Here is a 20,927-nt window from a genome sequence, read left to right on the forward strand (position 1 = left end):
TTATTATGTAGTGAATCTTCATTTTTCTAACCAACTGAGTCGTTTTTCACTTGGTTTTTCTAACCAACTGATCTCATATAAATTTAATTACTTAAGTGCCTCCCCAAAAGGCATCTTAGGGGGGAAAATCCTCATTTTCAAAAGCAAAAGAGCAGACTTTTGCTTTCCATACAATTAAAGTGCAATCTCAGAAAATAACACAAGCCTTATGAAGGCAGTTGTATGTGAAGCAGCCAACTGCTCCTGTTTCTGTTGTTTCACTTTGTTGCCCAGTGTGGCCCTGAACTCCTGGGCTCAAACTACCCCTTCTGCTTTAGCATCCTGAGTAAATGGGACTACTAACATGTATGTACTAAGTCAGCTGGTTTTCAAAAAAATTCAAATAAAATTCCTCCTGCCTGTAAAGGCTTCAAAGAGATATATGAGGTATAAACATCAAAGCATATTGAAAAATGACAAAGTTCTAAACAAGCATTATTATTATTATTATTATTATTCCATGATATTCCTTACAATCTCTCAAAACTGTTACAAAAAAAAAAAAAAAAACTGTTACCAGGGGCTGGGGATGAGCAGTAGTGCACTTGTCTGGCATGTGTGAGGCACTGGGTTAGATTCTCAGCACCACATATAAATAAATAAGATAAAGGTCTATCAACAACTAAAAATTAAAAAGACTAAAAAAATTTTTTTAAAAAACTGTTACCAGACAAATAAGGAGAAAATTATATAAAGAAATTATTACTATAAAGGAATTAAGACCACTTAAAAGGAGCTTCCCAGTTCAGATGTTTGGTCCATTATGACTAATACTGACTCATTTAGATATTCATGTTGAGTCAAGAATTACTGCTTGCTTCTAATTTACCCAGTACATCTTTTCTGTTTTGCCCCAAGTAACTAAAAGAGGGGATGATGGATACTGTCGAATGTAATGGCTCAGTGGCATCCTTATGGGAGTGTACTAAACACCTCTTGCAAATCCAAGGTTTATAATACTACTAAGCAATTTATAACATCTTGATTCAAGTATTATCAATTAAATTATCTTGACCGTTTCAGACAGATCCCTAGGAAGATCACTGTCAGCACCTAAAGGCTTGCATTAAACACCTTATTCTGGTTTTGAAAGTAATTTTCTCCCCAATCCCTGTAACTAATCAGCAGATACAGCACAATTTTAAAATGATCTTAACATCATTCATTCAAATGGAAACAAGTACCAAACTGAAAAAAACAAGGTCATCTGGAGAATATCAACACACTTGTAAGAATATTTTACAATTGCTCTTTCTCTATCCTTTTTTTTTCTTTTTTCCTTTCTTTTTCAGGAAGGATTGAAGAAGAGGGAAAAGTTTCATTTAGAACCTGAAATTTAAAAAAAAAAAATTTAAAAAGAAGAAAAGAATAGAAGAACCTGAAATTCTAGTCTCAAAGTTTGCATTCACCACACATCCTGAAGAGAATAAACTAACAAAACAATGGGGAGGAAAAGCATGATCAAAACTTATACCGAGGCTGGGTGCAGTGGGCACGCTTGTAATCCCAGCGGCTCAGGAGGCTGAGACAAGAGGATTGTGAGTTCAAAGCCAGCCTCAGGAATTGTGAGGCACCAAGCAACTCAGACCCTGTCTCTAAATAAAAAATACAAAAAATAGGGCTGGGGATATGGCTCAGTGGTCAAGTGCCCTCGAGTTCAATCAATGGTACACCCCCCACAAAAAAAAAAAAAAAAAAAAAAAAGAACTTATACCAAGACCTTCAATAGTAAGTATTTACTGATTTGTCACAAAGTAAGGGATAAAAAAAATAAAAATAAATTTAAAAAAAAGGTCCCCTACAGTATGGGGACTCTGGAATGACACAAAGCTCTTTTTTCCAAAATTAACTGTATACCAAAAATAAACATTAAAAACATTTAAACACATTTTTTTATACACACACAGTGACCTACTTCTCCAAATAGGTCCTACCTTCCAGTTGTCCACTCATTCAGTCATCTATGGATTAATACACTGATGAAGTCAGAACCCTCTTGAACCAATCACTTGACAAAGCCCCACCTCTGAACACATGAGATGCTGGGGGCCATTCCAGATCCGAACCATAATATATAGCTTAGTGGAAAGAACACAAACTCCGAAGAGAGTCAGTCCTGATAATGATTTGCTGTGTAAAACCTCAGACAACTGACTAAGCCTCAGTTTCCTTGTCTCAATGGAAGAGACCCTGGGTGTGATCCCAGCATCAATAATAATAATAATAATAATTGTGCAAAGGACTTGAATAGACATTTCTTCAAAGAGGATACACAAATGGCCAAACCAAAGGGCACAGGAAAAATGCTCAAAAGCATTAGCCATCAAGGAAATGCAAATCAAAATATAATGAGGTATCTATACTCTATGAGGATACAATCAAAATGCAATGCTGGCAAAGATGTGGAAAAACTGAAGTCTTTGTGCATTGCTGGTGTAAAAGAGAGTCTGGCTGTTCCTCAAAAAGTTAAACATAAGAGTTATCGACAATTTCCCTCTTAGGTACATATCCAGGAGAATAAAAATAGGTGTTCAATAACTTGCATACAATTTTCATAGCAGTATTATTCATAATGGCCAAAAAGTGGAAACAGGCCAAAATATATCAACTGATAAACAAAATATGATAAATCCACACAATGGAATATTATTTGGCAATAAAAAAAAAAATAAAGTCCTAATAAAAATAAAGTTCTAAAACATGGAACAACCCTAAAAACATGCTAAGTGAAAGAAGTTAGGCAAAAATGGCCATGTTATTATATAATTCCAGGCAGATGAAATGTCCAGACTTGGCAACTCCATAGAAACAAAGTAGATTTATGGTTGAAATTCTGAGCTAGAATTAACTTTCTAATCTTTGTAGGTTGAAATATGGCAAGATAACCAGACATGGTAGGGCATGCCTACAATCCCAGCACCTCAGGAGGCTGAGACAGAAGGATCACAAGTAAAGGCCAGCATCAACAACTTGGGGAGGCCCTCAGCAACTTATCAGGACCCTATCTCAAAAAAATAAAAAAAGGCAAGCTATTCTTGTCTGGAAATCCAATCACTGCCCACATTGCAGCCCTGGGCTTTCCCATCAGTTTCCATATTATAAAATGGCACAATGTCAAAATAAACTCAACTTCACTCATCTGCCCAGAGATATTCTAAAATAAAAAGATAGCAAGTTGACATCATACTTATGAAACTATTTAAATATATCAATACAATTCTAAACAAGTTTAAAATATATTTTTGTGTTCACCATCAACTGTACATTTAACATTAATGTATTTACCATTTACATAATGGTATATAATTATACTTTAATAAGAACCTGTCTATAAATTACAATGACTTGTCTTGATTACCCAGTTCAAATGATAGGATGTTTAAAATTCCTTTAAGTCACAATGTAGTAATCATATAGCTAAATAAACTGAAGAATGTTTATAGAAAATAACAGGCAGCAAAATGAGATTTTCAGAATATCTCAAAAATGCTGCAACTTGAACTCAACACCATTTTCTCTAATAATTCTAGTATGTCCTTTATTCTTGTGTCATATTGACACATACAACTTACATCATGAACAAAACAGAATATCAGTATTAGCTAAAATGTCCTCTCATCTTACCTTACATCTCACCTAATTTTTTCTAAATACATATAATTGAGCTTATTTTAAAAGAAAGACATGTCATTATCTCCCTCATAACGGGCTTTCTATCCCTTCCCAACTTATGTCAGAGAGAATGAAAGAAAATGATAATACAAATGTCTAGTGTGTTCTTAGCAACACAAATGCAATTCAAAAAGAAATAAAATATAATTGGAAGGACTTCAGAAATAAAACTAAATATTTTCAGGGATGAAAGTCCAAAATAAATGAGAGACATCTTCCTAGAAACACAAAAACTGGGAGAAAAATTTCTCTATATAAAATTAAGTAAAATATCAAAACAGATTACAATCTTGTCTACCAGAACATAGAAGACTATAAAGATAGACTTTCTCTTAAAACCTAAGAAGTTCCAGCTTTATTTTCTTCTTTTTTTTTTTTTTTAATCTACCCTAAAAAGTCACAAAAATGTATTACTGGAAGAATAATAGAAGATAATAGCATGCTTACTCATGCCTCTCTGCTTTTCACAAGCTATTTCCCCTGCCTGGAAAGCCCTTCCTTACCATCTTTGTAAGGCTAACTCCTGCTCAACTTTTCATATCCAACTCAATAACCATTCTCCTGAAGAATTCCCCCTGGCCATCCTCCAGTTCCAGTGCAGATAAGAGGTACCATCAGTGTTCTTCTCACACTACCCTTTCAAAGATCTCCCATAGCACCTCCCTTGCAGTGTGTTTTATCAGTTTATTGATCTGCCTCCCCTTCTAGACTATGTGCAAATCCAGAACCAGGTATCTCACACTTAGCAGATCTTCAGACACAATACAGTGCTTAATAAAGTAACTTCTGGTTGCTAAACAAGACTGGCTCTCCTGGAAAATCGCCAAAGGCTGATCAGAACCTTTGTCAACTAACTAGGGGAGATCAGTCTGGAAATCACTATGAATACAAAATGCCCCAATGAGGCAAGATAGTTCTGCATCTATTAATCTGCCATCAATGCTCCTTCATTCAGGGTTGGCAACTAAATCTTTAATGTAATGACCACAGCCAGACATTGTGGCAAAGGTTTGACAGCCATTAGAGTTCACCAAAACTCAAAGCAATGCTAAGACATTCTTGTTCAAAGATAAAGGGGCGGGGCTAGGGCTGTAGCCCAGTGGTAGAGTGCTTGCCTACCATGCAAGAGGCACTGGGTTCCATCCTCAGCACCACATAAAAATAAAGGTACTGTGACCAACTACAACTAAAATAAATACATGAATAAAGGGCAGAACTATGCAAATCAGTATGAAGGTTCCTCTTTAAAAGACTAGGCATGGACCCACCATATGACCCCACTATACTACTCCTCAGTATTTATCATAAAGAAATAAAGTCATCATACTATGTGATACAATGGTTATAGCAACACAATTCACAATAGCCCTACCATGGAACCAGCCTAAGTGTCCACCAACAGATGAATGAAAAAAGAAACTGTGGTATATACACAAGAGTTGTTTTGTTTGTATGTTTGTTTGTTTGGGGTTTTTTTGTTTTAGTTCTTGATGGACCTTTATTTATTTGTTTATATGTGGTGCTGAGAATAAAATCCAGTGCCTCACACATGATAGGCAAGCGCTCTACCACTGAGCCACAACCCCAGCCCACGATGTAGTTTTATTCAACCATAAAAGAAAATGAAACTATGTCATTTGCAAGAAAATAGATGGAAATAAAGACCATTATGTTAAGCAAAATAAGCCAAATTCAGAAGCCAAGGGTCAAATGTTTTTTTCTCATGTGGACATTAGAGAGGAAAAAGGAGAAGAAATGGGGGGGCGCGCTGGGATCTAACAAAAATCAAAGGCAGATTAGTAGAAGAAAGGGACTGGGGAGGGAGAGGAGAGGAGTTGGGGAGTAACACTGGTCAAGTTATATTATACCACTGTGCATATATGAATATGTAAGAACAAATCCCATCATTATGTACAACTATAATGCACCATTAAAAAAATGTGAAAAGAAAAAAAAGAAGGTAACAACCACTCTGTCAATTGAAGAAAAAAAGAATTAAGGGGCAGAGAAGTAAACCCAAGTCTTTGATTCCAACCCACATCTCTGATTCCAAAACACACACCTAGGGGCTGGGGTTGTGGCTCAGTTATAGAGCACTTGCCTTGTATATGTGAGGCACTGGGATTCTCAGCACCGCATATAAATAAATGAATAAAATAAAGGTCTGTCAACAATTAAAAAGTTAAAAAAAAAAAAAAACCTAGCCATTGAGCTCATCTAGTTTTCTAGACATAAAAAGATTGGCATTCCCTTCATCTTTGGAAAAATGTTGAAGTACCTTGGGTTTGATGAGAGGGGTCCTTTATTAGCTTCTCAGTCAATAAGAAAGGTCCTTTACCTCAGGAAGCACAACTACTAAATTCTTTAAAATTTAATACAACTTCCCCCATATGTATTTACTGTAAAATCTTTTAAAGAGAAAAGGCTTGTATGAGTTGTTTTTTCCAAGAACAGCAAAATAAAGTAGATAATAAGTGAGACTAAAAGAAGAAAAATCAATCCCAAGGAAGGGAAGTAGTTGTGGGCGCAACATCAATGAAGGAAAAGAAGGTAGGTTGAGTCTCCATGTACAAAGACACACCACAAGCCAGGTGTAGTGGCACACACCTGTAATCCCAGCGGCTTGAAAGACTGAGGCAGGAGGATCAATTCAACGCCAGTCTTAGCAACTTAGCAAGGTAATTAGCAACTCGGTGAGATCCTGTCTCTAATAAAATATTTAAAAAGGGCTGGGGGATGTGGTAGTTAAGCACCCCTGGGTTCAATCCCCAGTGCCAAAAAAAAAAAAAAGACACACTACAAAAACACTATCCCTTAACAGGTAGGTACCTCTGGGCTTGACAGAAGAAAAAGCCTATGGGTTTCTAACAAATGAAATATCAATTTTGCTAAAAGCTACTGTTATGTCTGTTAAACTTTAGCATTCAATTTAGACCACAGCTCTCATCCTGTGATCTTCAGTACTTCCCTATAAGACCCCAAGGGACTCATAGCCTGCATTTCAGGATAGAAATGTTTCTTTAATCCCACCCACCACCACCTATTCACATTAGTTTCTGCAGCCATTGGAGATATGACCACCTTGTAGAAGATGGTGACCATAAAGTATTTTCATTTCTGATTACCACCACTCTATTTCCCTCCACATATCCCCATTCTCATCCTCCTTAAATTTCAGTGTCTCCCTTGACCACCTTCTGTGTTCTTATCCTTTCAACTCACGTCCAAATTTGGTATGCCCTGTACATTTCTGTCCAATTACATTTCTGCACCTAAGGTTTAAACACAAAACCAATAATATACATTCTTCCAGTCCCTAACTCCAAACAAAAGCACATCTAATGTAATTATCTGATTTATTTCTAATGAAAATCATTCAGGTAAATCTAGGGGGCCTTCTAATGTCAGATGAGAATATCTAATCCTAGACAGTTTAAATCCAAGGGTAAGGGCTAGGGATGTGGCTCAAGCGGTAGCATGCTCGCCTGGCATGCGTGCGACCCGGGTTCGATCCTCAGCACCACATACAAAGATGTTGTGTCCGCCGAAAACTGAAAAATAAATATTAAAATATTCTCTCTCTCTCAAAAAAAAAAAAAAAAAAAGATTATTTTAAATCCAACGGTAAGAAAATGCAGTCTACAGGGACATATACTTTCACAGATTAGAATTTATAGTGGTTATCATTCTCTAAATTATTCTTTACCAGTATTAACATAAACTTCAGCATACACTGTACAATGCTCCACATTGTATCTGTCATCAGCAAAGACTTTAACACTTAAGTCATGGCAACTGTTCCTTGATTAGACCTAATATGCAGTAAAGAAAAAAAAATCAGCCTTACAAATAAAATACATAGTTAAAACACATCTTGGAAGTGCTATAGCACCATAGGGGCAAAGAGAGTTAATTAACAGTGAAAAAAATGACCCATGGAAGCAGAGAATACAGACCTCAGAAATTGCCTTAACTTGTTCCCTAAAATAAAAAAATAATAATTTTTTTTAAAGTTGCCATTTACAACCAGTTTTGTGGACCAACATAAAAGAGCACTCCTCTCCATTTAAAGGTGAAGAGCACATCTTGTGTGATATTAAAAAGGAAAGACAAACTACACAAAACTGTATATAGTGGTCATACACACATAAAAGATTTTGTATATACAGACAAAGTTTCATATACAAACACACCAAGATTTGAAAAACCTGGTTTTCTGGACTTCAATGGTAACTGAAGAAGGCACAGAAATCATAAGTCAAGAAACAACTCAACACTGAAATATACCACACCTTCTCCTACCTCCAGTTTATTTTTTGTTATTTCTTGCTGGTTAATAGTTTAAGAATAACTATTTTATGTGTTTCATTCATTAATACTTCCAGGAAATAATTTTGCCAGCACATATAACCACAAAGTGTACCACCGAAAGTGCTGAAATATAAAAATGCTGACATGAAATAGAAAAGAGCTTTGAAAGCACAGATGTGACGGCAAAGTTCTCTACCCACTCTATGTTCCCCTGCCTCTACTCTTCCAGTTAGATACCATAAACTACAGAAAGCTCCTTGAACCATGTTCAGAAATGCTACCTAGGCAAGCTTGTAAGACGAAAGAAATGCTTCCCCAAGAACCTGACTGCAGGAAAAGTGCTCGTGATACTCTCAAATGGTCATAATTTGAGAAATATAGCTAAGAACAATTTGGAGTATTTGGAAATATGGCTAAAAGAGATTATATATATAAATACACTTCAACTTACCAGTGTGTAAGAGTTTAAGTATATAAGACACCAACAACTAACTGTTACTCCGTACCACTCCATTTCAGAAAAATGAGGGGGGAAAAAAAAAACACTCCCCAGAAGTTCCTAAGCACATCACTAACAAAACTCTTTGCCAGGTCATTATTTAAGCAGCAATAGGGTTACATAGAGCCTAACCATAACCTAGAAACACAAAATACAGCATTATCGTTCCACTGCCCTCCCCCCACCTAAGGCCAGAGCAGTAGCAAACAGCATCAATGATCTCTCCTAGGATATTCTTCTGCCCTAATTCAAATTCAAGCATGCCTATGATCAGGACATCTGTACAGCTGAGGGAGCAGATATAGCTAGCTGCTATCATCCTTCCTCCAGTTAACAGATGTAGCTACAATTCCAGGTGCTGGACATGTTGTAACTGACCCCTGGCCTCACAGATAACATTTCATTCATTCTGTGACATTTCCTCAGCCCAGTCTACCACAGATCAGTTTGGTTTTGCTCACTACTGCTGAGTATTATTATACACTCCACCTTCCTTGGTATCTAGGGTCTTGAATTTACTAGAAAATCCAAAGCATTTATCCCTCATCACATATACAAAGCTGCTAGATAAGCTTTACATTTGTGGGCTGGGGATATAGCTCAGTGGTAGAGGTTTTACATATATATATGAGGCCCTAAGTTCAATCCTCAGCTTTTTTTTTTTTTTTTTTAAAGAGAGAGGAGAGAGAGAGAGAGAGAGGAGAGAGAGAGAGAGAGAGAATTTTCAATATGTATTTTTTAGTTCTCGGCAGACACAACATCTTTGTTGGTATGTGGTGCTGAGGATGGAACCCGGGCCGCACGCATGCCAGGCGAGCGCACTACCGCTTGAGCCACATCCCCAGCCCTCAATCCTCAGCTTTTACATTTGTGAAAACAAGGATTATTCTCTACAAATCACAGACCTATCAAAAAAAAAAAAAAAAAAAACCGGTGAGTCTCTTCAAAATTCTAAAAAAAAAAAAATTCTATTAGGTCAACATCCCTGTATAGGCTTCATATGTTGCCGCTTTAATAATGCTAAGAAAAGAGCCGGGGCTGGGACTGTAGCTCAGTGATAGAGCACCTGCTTGCATGTGTGAGGTACTGGGTTCGATCCTCAGCACCACCTAAAAATAAATAAATAAATAAAGATATTGCACTAAAAAAATTTTTAAAAAAAAAAGAAGAAAATAGCCAACTGACACAAGGATTAACATGAGGAAAAAAAAAATGTTCAAATTATGCACTAACTTGCCCTGAAATTTTAATTCCTATAACTGATCAAAGGAGCACTTTCCAATAATCTGGATTAACAGCACTGCTTCTCCCAGTGGAAATAAAATATACTGGAATAGACACAATACTCTCATTTTTAGAATTTTTTTTAAAAATGGGGGCTGGGATTGTGGATCAGCGCTTGCCCAGCATGGGCAAGGCCCTAGGTTCAATCCTCAGCACCACCTAAAAATAAGTAAAATAAAAGTATTGTGTCCAACTCCAATTAAAAAATATTTTTTTAAATGATGTGAAAGATTCACAAGAAAATAGGCTGGAATATTCTGGCTACCTAATAAGTCAACATTCTAGAACAGCACTGTCAGAACTCTCTGGGAGGATGAAAATATTCTATATCTGTGTTCACCAATAGGGTAGCCACTAGTTATTAAGTTACTGAGTAATGAAAATGTAGCTAGTATAATTGAGGAACTGGATTTTTTATTTAAATATAATCTGAATTAAAATTGCTAGTTGTAGATTGTGGCTACCATACTGGACAGTACATTTCTAGAATACCATCTTAGAGTCTGGTTATTAAATACTTTTAAATAAAGTCCCTTAATCTCCCTTCCAAATGTAACACACACATCAAAATTTCTTTCTTGTATCTAAATATTTTATTCAGCAATGTAATCTTATTTTTATTTATATATATATAATCTCCTGCTCAGAGCAGGATCACTGGTCCTTCAAAGCCTATAGTAGAACTAAGCAGTATCAATGTCATTCACAGTTAAAATGAAGGCCCTTTTTGCAAATCACTCTGATACCAAGCCCCACTACATTCAACAAGGCAGAATCTGGATAGTTTTTTTTTAAGTTTTCATTAAAATAACAAAAGTGGTAGGTCATGACTAATCACTTGGTTCATGTAGCTTTGCTGAACTACCAATTTTAACCTTTTTTCAAGAAAAGAATCTGTGAGGAAGTAGAGACGTAGAACTCTGTTTATTAGGCTTGGCTTCCAGTTTAGGGCACACAAACCCTACCCTGACACCAAGTAACAGAAAAAAAATTTAATCTTGATCTGATTATTGTAGGATTTCAAAACACCACATCACTTTACATGGACACATGCTACTTATAACCTGATAAAATTCCAAATTGAATTAGTTATCACCCTCTTAGTACTTTGCTCTGAGTAAATAATATGTATACACTGTTCATAGTTGAGATTTTAAAAAAAAAGAACTTCATTCATTTCAAAAGATTCTTAGTCCTGATTCTCCCACCAAGGAAAAGAGTTAATTTGTAAGAAACCAATGTTTTTTCTTGTTGTTGTTTGTTTTTTTAATTTTTTTATTTTTTAGTTGTAGTTGGACACAATATCTCCATCTTATTTATTTTTATGTGGTGCTGAGGATCAAACCCAGGGCCTTGCACGCCCTAGGCAAGTGCTCTGCCACTAAGCCACAACCCCAGCCCAAAAAACCAATGTTAATGTTAATACCACTAAGGATTATGAAGAATTTTTTTTTTTTACTTAAAACTTGCCAGTATGACTTAAAATACTGAATTCTCTTTTTTCAGGGGATGGGTAAATAGAAGAAAAAGAGTAAATGGGGAAAGATGATAAGAACCATTTGTCCTATATGTTAACTGAATCTAATGCTTAAAACAACTGCCTCAAACCAAAAGAAACAAAGTCCACGTTCACTTTTTTTTTTAATTATCTCCCTGTGCTTCATCATATCAAAGAGGCAAAATCACATTTTCTGAATATCCCAAATGTAATCAGGAAAAATGGGATAAGTAGATAAATGTGCTGACAGTGAACACTTAATTTAAATCATGGTATATCTTTATATACACAATATTCAAAGATGCAAAGAAGACCTGCACAAACAAGCTGTTTTGTTTTGAAGGGACTGTTTAAAGGAGTTTAATAATCAAGGGCTAATTAATGGCATCACTGGCATGAACATTATGCTGATTACCTAGTGATTCATGCTATGTTCACATGAACTTGAAATCCCAGGTTAAGCTAGCTGAAATGTGGCGACATGCTCCAATTGGGAGACTGGAATTAAAGAAACTAAAGGAATATGAGGGCCACACACTGCTAGGAGTCAAGAACACTATACAGATGATCCACACAGTAACAGATATGATATTCTCCATTAATTTACAAATTAATACAGAATAATTAATGCGCTCAGAGAAAAAGAAAAAATACATGTGAATCAAATATATCAAAAATATATATTAATTCTATTTAAACTAAACTAGTCAATATTGTATGACTGCCAAAAATCAAGTGGAATAAAACAAATCGTGTTTTCAATCAACTCTATACTAGTAACCACTTCAGGAATGAAATTTATTTTGTGATATTACTCCCTTTTATCCCCATCTCTGCCTATCCTCATCTTCACTTAAAATGTATCTATATTAAGCTGATCTAGATTGTACACAAAACTCTTCAATAGAATTGATCACAAAAATGAAATCCTAATAAAATGTTTCCCTAAAGAAAATGCACTCATGTAATATTTGTTTTATGATACTAGACAATCTTTTTTTTTTTTTTTAGAAGAGAATTTTTTTATTTTTAATATTTATTTTTTAGTTCTTGGCAGACACAACAACATCTTTGTTGGTATGTGGTGCTGAGGATCGAACCCGGGCCGCACGCACTCCAGGCGAGCGCGCTACCAGTTGAGCCACATCCCCAGCCCACTAGACAATCTTTTAATCTTCAAAACCATGAATAGTTTACATAGTAAACCCCACATTTAAATACTCCATTATTCCCCTAAATACTCCATTATTCCCCTAAATACCAATCAAAACATTTATGTCTACTATATTATAAGCCTATTTATGAAACATACAGAACTTCTCAAGGTTTCCACATTTTTTCATCCTGCTGGATTGTTTGGGTTGGCCATGATGGCTCATGCCTGTAATCCCAGGGAAGCTAAGACAGGAGAATCACAAGTTGGAGGCCTACCTTAGCAACTTAACCAAGCTGTAGGTAACTTAGCAAGACTAGTCTCAAAATAAAAAATGAGGGCTAGGGTTATAGCTTAGTGGCAGAGTGTTTGCCTGGCACATGTGAGGCACTGGATTTGAGCCTCAGCATGACATACAAATATATAAAAATAAAATAAAGGTATTGTGTCCATCTACAACTAAATGTTTTTTTTTTAAATTAAAAATAAATAAATAATTTTAAAAGGGCTGGGGCTGTAGTTCCATGGTAAAGTGCACCTAGGCTGAATGGGGGTGGGAGTCGGGGGGTTATCCCTGCAATTGTGAAAGCAAAATATCAATAATAGTAACTGGGTTTTTATACTAATAAGTAAAATCAGGGGTAAAATATTTCCTAATTACCCTATTATTCTATAATATTATTCTATGATACATATATTCTTATTCTCTTACTCCTCTTCTTCCTGTTTTTTCTATAACATTCTAGGTCTATTCTTTGAACAACTTTTGAAAATATTTAGGAAAAATCTTTGTGCTTCAGTATATTTTAAATGTCTAAACATTTTTAAGACTGGGGATGTAGCTCAGTGGTAGCATACTTGCCTGGCCCTAGGTTCAGTCTCCAGCACAGAAAAAATATAAACAATTTTAACTGCAGATTCAACTACTACTACTTATATCTAAATAGTTTTAAAGTGCTTTCATGTATGTGCATATTTCAACTAAAAAATGAACAACTATTTCACTTCAAATATGACAATAATCAAAACACAAATTTTTTGCCTGATTATTAAATGCCTAAAATGAGCCCAAAAATCTCTTATTTTACTAAAAAGTTTAAATTCATATTACAGGAAACAAATCAGTTCAATCCTAAAAAAATTGTATATGTTATATAACTTTTAACTTTCATAACAGGGTAATCTTCAACAATTTCCAAGGCAGCAAATTTTCCCAGTGGGGCAATAATCTGTCCATAAAATAACCTAATTACCTATATGCAATTATACAATATAAGCCAGGAAGTAGAGAAATGTGTTCTAAGCACTAACATATTTGAATTATATGCTCCTCCTGGCATTCTCCTCTCTATTGTGTTCCCACAAGAAAGATCTCCAAGCTCTCCTATTTACCAAGCCCCACTGACTGGTGTCCTGAATGGACAACGCTGGGCAGCAAATCCTGCAGCCTGAGTCACTGGACAGAGCAGCAATCCTAAAGGAACCGCCTTTACTCAGCTGGTGCCAGAATATTCTGCCGAGAGGCTATTCTGCAAAGGCCTGGGTGTGGGTCTTAGCTAGCTGACTTTAGAGACCTACAGGTTCCAGAGTGCTATGCTGCAAAAACAATTTTTAGATTACATAATTGCCTTCATCTTCATGAAGTGAAAAGGCAACAAAGATTCCTCCCTGAATGACTGTACCATCTACTTCTATTCTTCCCCACCATTACACCTCTCAAGCCACCACCACAGTTAATTTGATTTCTCCTGACAGGTTTTCTGGATCTCCAGACTTGGCAACACCCCACGAACATACACACACACCCAATCACAAAGAAAGTCAACCAATAACCTTTCAAATCGAAGGTATCACGTCAGTTCCTGCTCAAAGTTCTTTATTGGCTCCCCACTGTGCTCAGGATAAAAGTCCAAAGTCCTCAGCAATACCCCTTGGAGGCCTGTTATCACCAATTCCTCTCACCTCCTGGTCTTCATCTCCAGCTGATCATCCTTCACATCTACCAACTGACCTATTCTGTTCCTAAAATATGTAGCGTGTTCTGTCCCCCCCCCCCAACCACCCCTCTCTCTCATTCTGGCCTTCACCTATACCATACCTTCCTGCCTGAAAGAAATACTACCATTTCCATTCTCTCCTCCTTTTATCCTTCCTATAGGATTAGGCTAAAATGTCACTTCTTCCAGGTTACCTTTCTCTACTTCCACCCCAGCTAGGGTAGGTGCCCCTCACATGGGCACCCTTGTCAATGTATTGCAACTGTCAGTTAATTTCTCTATGCCTTCTGTTCCAGAGGATAGGGCCAGTATCCCCCTGTCCACCAGTATATCAGAGGCACTCAAACATTTGGTGACTATACCCTTATTTAATAAACATAATCATGAATGTGGCCAATTAACAAACAGAAAATATGTTCAAAATTAATTATGACATGATGGAAAGGAGGCAACAGCTTTGTTATCTTTTGGTATAAAATATAAACTACAGAGGTGTTTACAAAAACCCTTAGAAACTGTTAAAACACTCTAGAAATAATACTTTTCACAATAAAAGTATTAGCTTTGTGATCACTACTCCTGTTAATCCAACTAAAGTTTATTCAAAAGTGCCAGATTAAAAGTAGCAAAAAAGGAACGCTGATTGATTTTTTAAGTATTACATTAGTATAACTTTTCCTGTCTGCTACTACCAAACTCTCTTGACCTTACTCAGAACTCTGCTGGCTAAAGGTAAAAAGCTATCCCATTTCCTTAGTTTCTAAGCCTTGATACAAGTCTTTCACAAGGATTCCAATCATAATAGTCCCAATGACTTAAATATGTTGCCAGGAAATAGAACTCTGATACATCCTGGGCATTACAGTAGTTACCATAGACATCTATTTACTTTAAGCCACTATATCTAATAATGAACTACAATCTGAGGGTATTGATACCAGATTTTTCCAAGGCAGTGACTGATGTCATAAATGTGAAGGTACTAGCACTCTAAAGAATTCACCAGCTCCACCCTATGCTCTGTGTGAAGGGGCAACTTATCTATACTCTTTAAGACTAGGAATAAAGAGATAATGGCTCCTACCTCAGTCTCTTGCAAGAATTAGATTGTCCATGAAAGCACTTCACAGACAACCCAAAAATTATTTTTAAATCACAATGAAAAAAATAAATAAACCTTAAGTACTTTTCACATATCCAAGATTTTTGGCAATCCCATAACTTCTTTATGATTAATGTCCTTCCAATGGAAAATTTTTGAATAAGAAAGATAAGAAAACCAGGACCTATTTTATCATAACTTTTGTATTTGACAAATTCCACTGGAATCTATATTAAGATCCACTTTCTGGGCTAGGGATGTTAGTTCAGTAGCAGAGTGTTTGCCCAGCATGTATCAGGGTCTGGATCCAATCCCCAATACCATAAAAAAAAAAAAAAAAAAAACTTTTTAATATTTTTCTGAACTCCTAAAATCAAATTCTTTTAAAACCATTCCTAAAGTATGGAAAACAGCAAAAAGAAAATCTTTCAATACTTTTTCCCAAGATGTCCTCACCAGAAACAAATCACTTCCTTCCTGTTTCTATTTTATCTCCAAATATACAGAATCTTAAAGGGGGGAGGGGCTTTTTTTTCAATCACAAAAGTTGGCCTTCAAAGTCTCCAGTCTCCTTACTTCAGAATGAGAGTCATGTGGTATGATGAAGGCACCTGTTAAATGAAACCCAAGTATTCCAAGGACAATTCAAACTGCCGGGTAAGGGAGGGGGTTGACTTCCTATCTCATATTGTTTCTGTTCTAACACAAGATGGCCAAGTAATAATACATCCCCTGCCCTCTCTGAACATTTTTATCATTTTTTCCTTAAATGGGGAAAGACGAATTTGAGAGCCAACTGAGGAAATTGGCTCTCACATTCCCCAAGCCAGGTGACTTGAGGTTTTGTTGGTTTCTTGGTTGTTTTGTGTGTTTTGTTTTTGAGTCTTTGGGGTTTTGGGACATGGAAATTTTACAGACCTCCTGAAACGTGTTTTAAATAAAGGTGAGACCTCAATAATCTTCTAACTTTACCCCAGCCTGGATCTGGAGTCGAATGTTACAAATGAGTGACATGTGAACAGCTTCCTAAAAGCAAATGGGGCACTGGGATATAATTTAGGAAGTGATGATGCAAGTCTCTGGGGAACAGGGAGGAGGGGAGGTGAAAAAGTCAGAGGAAATACCCTCCTGGTGCCTGGGCACCAACTCATAGCAAAGCGGGGGAGGGCGAGCTAGCCTCGACATGCCAAGGGAAGGGAGCACCCTGCTCCACCTGGGGGTGCCAACGCCGCCCCCTCACTCCCCCGTTTCCCTGCCCCCCTCACCCCAGGCCCGTCGTCCCAAACTGCAGGCCAGCGAACCCCAGAAGGTGGCAGCGCACCCCGGGCAGGGCCTTCTCTGCCCACCCCCCTGCTCCCCACCCGGTAGCCCTCCCCAGGCCGCGGCCCCTGCCCCCTCCCGATAGGCCCGGCCTGGGCCCAGCTCCCAGGGTTCGGGCCTCCCCTGCCCGAGGCCGGCCCCGGCAGCCCAGACGCCCGCGCCCCTGGCCCCGGCCCCCGCCCCCACCCAGCCAGTCACTTACCCCCAGAAGCCGCAGGGACAGCGAGGCGGCAGGCTGGGCGCTTTGCTGCGCTCGCTCCCGGCGTCTCCCATGGTGCTCGGCGGCGGCTGAGTTCGGTGGCGGCAGCGGTGGCGGCGGCTGGGCCTGGGCCCCGCTCGAAGGAGGCGGCGGCGGCTGCGTCGGGGGTCTCGGGGCGGGGGGAGGGGGAGGGAGCGGGCGCGCGGGCGGGCGCGAGTCCGGGGCTCCGAGCCGGGATTCCAGGCCGGTCAGCTGGAGGCGGGCCGCACCACTCGGCCTGCAGAGACGGGGGGGCCAGGGGAGGCGCGGAGAGGAGAGGGAGGGGAGCTGAGGAGGAGGGGCGTGCGGGTGAACCGAGGACCGCGGGGGAGGAGGGAGACCCGGCGCCCTCGGCAGTTCCCACCGCCGCTCCCCAGCCAGAGCGATGTCCCGTGCGGCGGCTCGGGGAAGGACCTGAGGCCCCCGCCTGCTCTGGAGTCGCAGCGGCCGCTGTGACGCCCCAGGCCCTATTCACTCCGTAACACTCTCCCCTCCCCCGGAGGCTGCGCTGACCGGACAATGGCCGCTCCGCCCCCTCCCTCCGCGTGCACCCCTCCCAAGGAGTCACAATGGTCTCGCCCGGGGGAGCCGCCGCCAAAGCCCAGCAGCTGATCAGCTGGGATCCGGGCGTGCCACTTTGTTCAGCGCCTCCGAGGCAGAGTATGGGGCTGTGGGCAGAGCCGAGAATATCGAGCGACTGGTTTCTGAGGCCTTCGTATTCGTGGAACTTTTAAAATTCGGGGCAAACTTACCTTCCCCTGTCTGAGGAAGGGGAACAGATTTCTGAGTACTTTGGGGAGCGCTGGCAGCCCCCCAAAAAGGGAATGGTACGCCCCAAGCGGGTGGGGGAGGAGCAGATTAGTTGTTTAGGGTAAGTGGGGCCAGTCCCAGAGCGGCGGCGCATGCGCCTTGAGGCCCCATAACCGGGTATGGGGAGGGGCCTAGAGGGAGCGTTTCCAAACCCGGAAGTGTGTTTCGGTTTCCCGGTGCTCTCGGGGTCCTCCACTGAGACCAAGTCCGCCAGGCAAGTGATCTCGCTCCTGGGAGGTGCCAGGGAACATACGTCCCCAGGTTGCCAACCTGGTGGTAATCTCTGACTTCCCATTGCCCCGCACCCAGTCCATTCTTCCAGTTCCACCCAGTGAACTGATCTCTGGGCAGTAAAGATGTCTAGGAAAGGTACTTCTCCCACCCCGCAGTCTAGTTCTTAGCCTCTCCCCACCCTCACCCTCACATGTCCACTCGCTATGCCTTAATTTGGAGAGTCTTTCTTCTTCCTGCAGTGGACAAGTTTGGATTTTGGAGGGAAAAGGGGAGATTTGTCTGAATCCATCATGGAAAATGATAAGTGACTAGAGAAATTTGAGCTACTGAAGAAGTCCTTTAGCTTTCCTCGTCCTTGATCCTGAACCCTTTTTGTTTTCCAGCCATTTGTGAGCAGGGAAGGCCATTGTTAATGACTAATTTCATCACTGAGGTAACTTGCACCAGATCTCTTGGAGAGGTGACCTATCACTGAGGGTCCTATGAGTTAACTTCTACGTCCACGCTTCTTCAGGAAGGCTTTCTGACTCTTAGGAATAGCTGCCGTGTATCCAACCAGAAATATCAATCTCAGAAGATATTGCCTACGTTAGTTTTATTACCAAATGTTACTATTTTATTTCTTTAGCTACCAGATCGCATTTCAGTTTGCATTCTCTCTGAGTTTTATTAACGTTGATACTGTTTATCTTAGACTCCAAAACTTCTAAAGAGGGGCTGGGGATGTGGCTCAAGCGGTAGCGCGCTCGCCTGGCATGCATACGGCCCATGTTCGATCCTCAGCACCACATACAAAGATGTTGTGTCCGCCAAATACTAAAAAAAATAATAATAAAACATTAAATAAAACATTAAAATTCTCTCGCTCCCTCTCTCTCACTCTTTCTCAAAAAAAAAAAAAACTTCTAAAGAGCAAGGATCATATTTAGCTTCATAGCCTACAATGCTGTTGATGGTAAAGACAACAACTAACTGCAAGAAATCAAGCCGCCTACCCAGACATCATGTGTACACCTCTAATTCCAGCAACTCGAGAGTGTGAAGCAGGAGGATTACAAATTCGAGACAAGCCTTGACAATTTAGCCAGACCCTGTCTCAAAATAAAAAAAAAATAAATAAAAGGACTGGGGATGTAGCTTAGTGGCAAAATGCCCCTGGGTTCAATCCCCAGTAAAAAAAAAAAAAAGTCACTGCTGATTTATTATATGTAATATTTTTATCAATTTTGTAAACTTTCACAAGCCTTTAATATTTTTGTCCAAAGTGCACAGAATAGAGGAAGCCATTCAGTCTGCCTCACTCTTATGGATTCATAGTATCCTTGAATCTTTTTTTTAAATTTTTTTTTAATATTTATTTTTTAGTTGTAGTTGGACACAATATCTTTATTTTATTTTTATGTGGTGCTGAGGATCAAACCCAGGGCCTCACACATGTTAGCTGAGCACTCTAAAGCTGAGCCACAACCCCAGCTCCTATCCTTGAATTTTAACTGACATAAAATTACCACACACATGAAAGACATAACAGCCTTAGACATACAACCTTTGAGTTTAACAAAGTATGATTAAGTGGAACTCTCTTGCCATTTTGAAGACTTTCTTTTATGTATGGAAAAGGAAACCCTAAAACCCAAAGGAAAATTTAATATACGAAGTGAGTATCACCGGGCACAGTGGTGCAGGCCTGTAATCCCAGCAGCTCTGGAAGCTGCAGCAGGAAGATTTCAAGTTCAAAGTCAGCCTCAGCAATTTAGGGATGTGACTCAGTGGTGAATCGCCCCTGGGTTCAATCCTCAGTACCAAAAAAAAAAAAAGTGATTGTCTACCTCTTATTTGCCAGATATTCAATTCAACAAGCATTTATTTAGAACCCAATATGTACAAGGAATTTCCTAAACCCTCTGGAGACTAAAAGGATTAATAAAACATACCATTCGAACTTCCTAGTGAAGATAATTTAGCTACTGTCTTCCATGTACCTGTATATCAACCACTAGTTGCCATTCCTTATTTTTTAACATCTCCATTTCTTTGTCCTTCCTGTTTCCCTCCTGCCCCAGCTGCCCCTCTCTCTCTTTCAGCAAACTCCTTCTACTCCTACTATAGAAGCATGTTGCCTCTTCAATGCCTTCCAAACTCTGCCCCTGCTGAGTTGTTCCCTCTTTCCTCAGCCCACCTAATCTTCATGATAGGACCATCCAGGAAATTTCTATGCTCACCTCTTCTCCCAAACCTACCTCCAAAAGGACCAACATTGAAGCAAACTCAATCTATATTTGCTGAATAGAAGAATTAATCTGGTAAAATCCAATCTTAGCCAGGGGTCTTTTCTGCAAGTAAAGTCACACTCAAACAACCTTATGCAAAAAAAAAAAAAAAAAAAAGCGGGGGGCGGGTGTATGTATATATAAAATCTTATTGGACCCAAGGGCACACAGATAGTAACAAGATCACACTAGATCTCACGAAGGTGCCAGGCAAAAATAACATACCTATAATCCCAGCAACTCAGGCGACTTGAGACTGAGGCAAGAGGATCACAAGTTCAAGGTCAGCCTTGGCAATTTAGTGAGACCCTGTCTCAAAAAATAAAAAGGACCTAAAATATCAACAGGAAGCCAAGTGGCTATTCTCTCAAATTCCTTTTCTCTTTGGTCATATGTTCTTCCATTTTTGCTTTTCTCTGCAAAGCTGCTTAGTTCTTTTCTGTAGAACTGCTTTAACTGCTTCTCTGGGAACAGAATCCAAGCTTACTTATCCTCATTTC

General features: G+C 39.2%; 1 protein-coding gene across 2 annotated transcripts in view; it reads right to left on the reverse strand.

Annotated features, from left to right (window-relative positions):
• The window catches only part of Zfand3 (zinc finger AN1-type containing 3), a 303,765-nt gene extending 286,526 nt beyond the window's left edge, over positions 1-17,239 (reverse strand). For both annotated transcript variants that reach the window (XM_026383582.2, XM_026383581.2), the window contains exon 1: positions 17,078-17,239. In XM_026383582.2, coding sequence (XP_026239367.1) covers positions 17,078-17,148 — 71 coding nt within the window. In that variant the 5' untranslated portion in view covers positions 17,149-17,239. The remainder of the gene's footprint in view (positions 1-17,077) is intronic.
• Between the last annotated feature and the right edge of the window lie 3,688 nt (positions 17,240-20,927).

Source organism: Urocitellus parryii, chromosome 8 (genome assembly GCF_045843805.1).
Source record: "Urocitellus parryii isolate mUroPar1 chromosome 8, mUroPar1.hap1, whole genome shotgun sequence".
Classification (NCBI taxonomy): domain Eukaryota; kingdom Metazoa; phylum Chordata; class Mammalia; order Rodentia; family Sciuridae; genus Urocitellus; species Urocitellus parryii.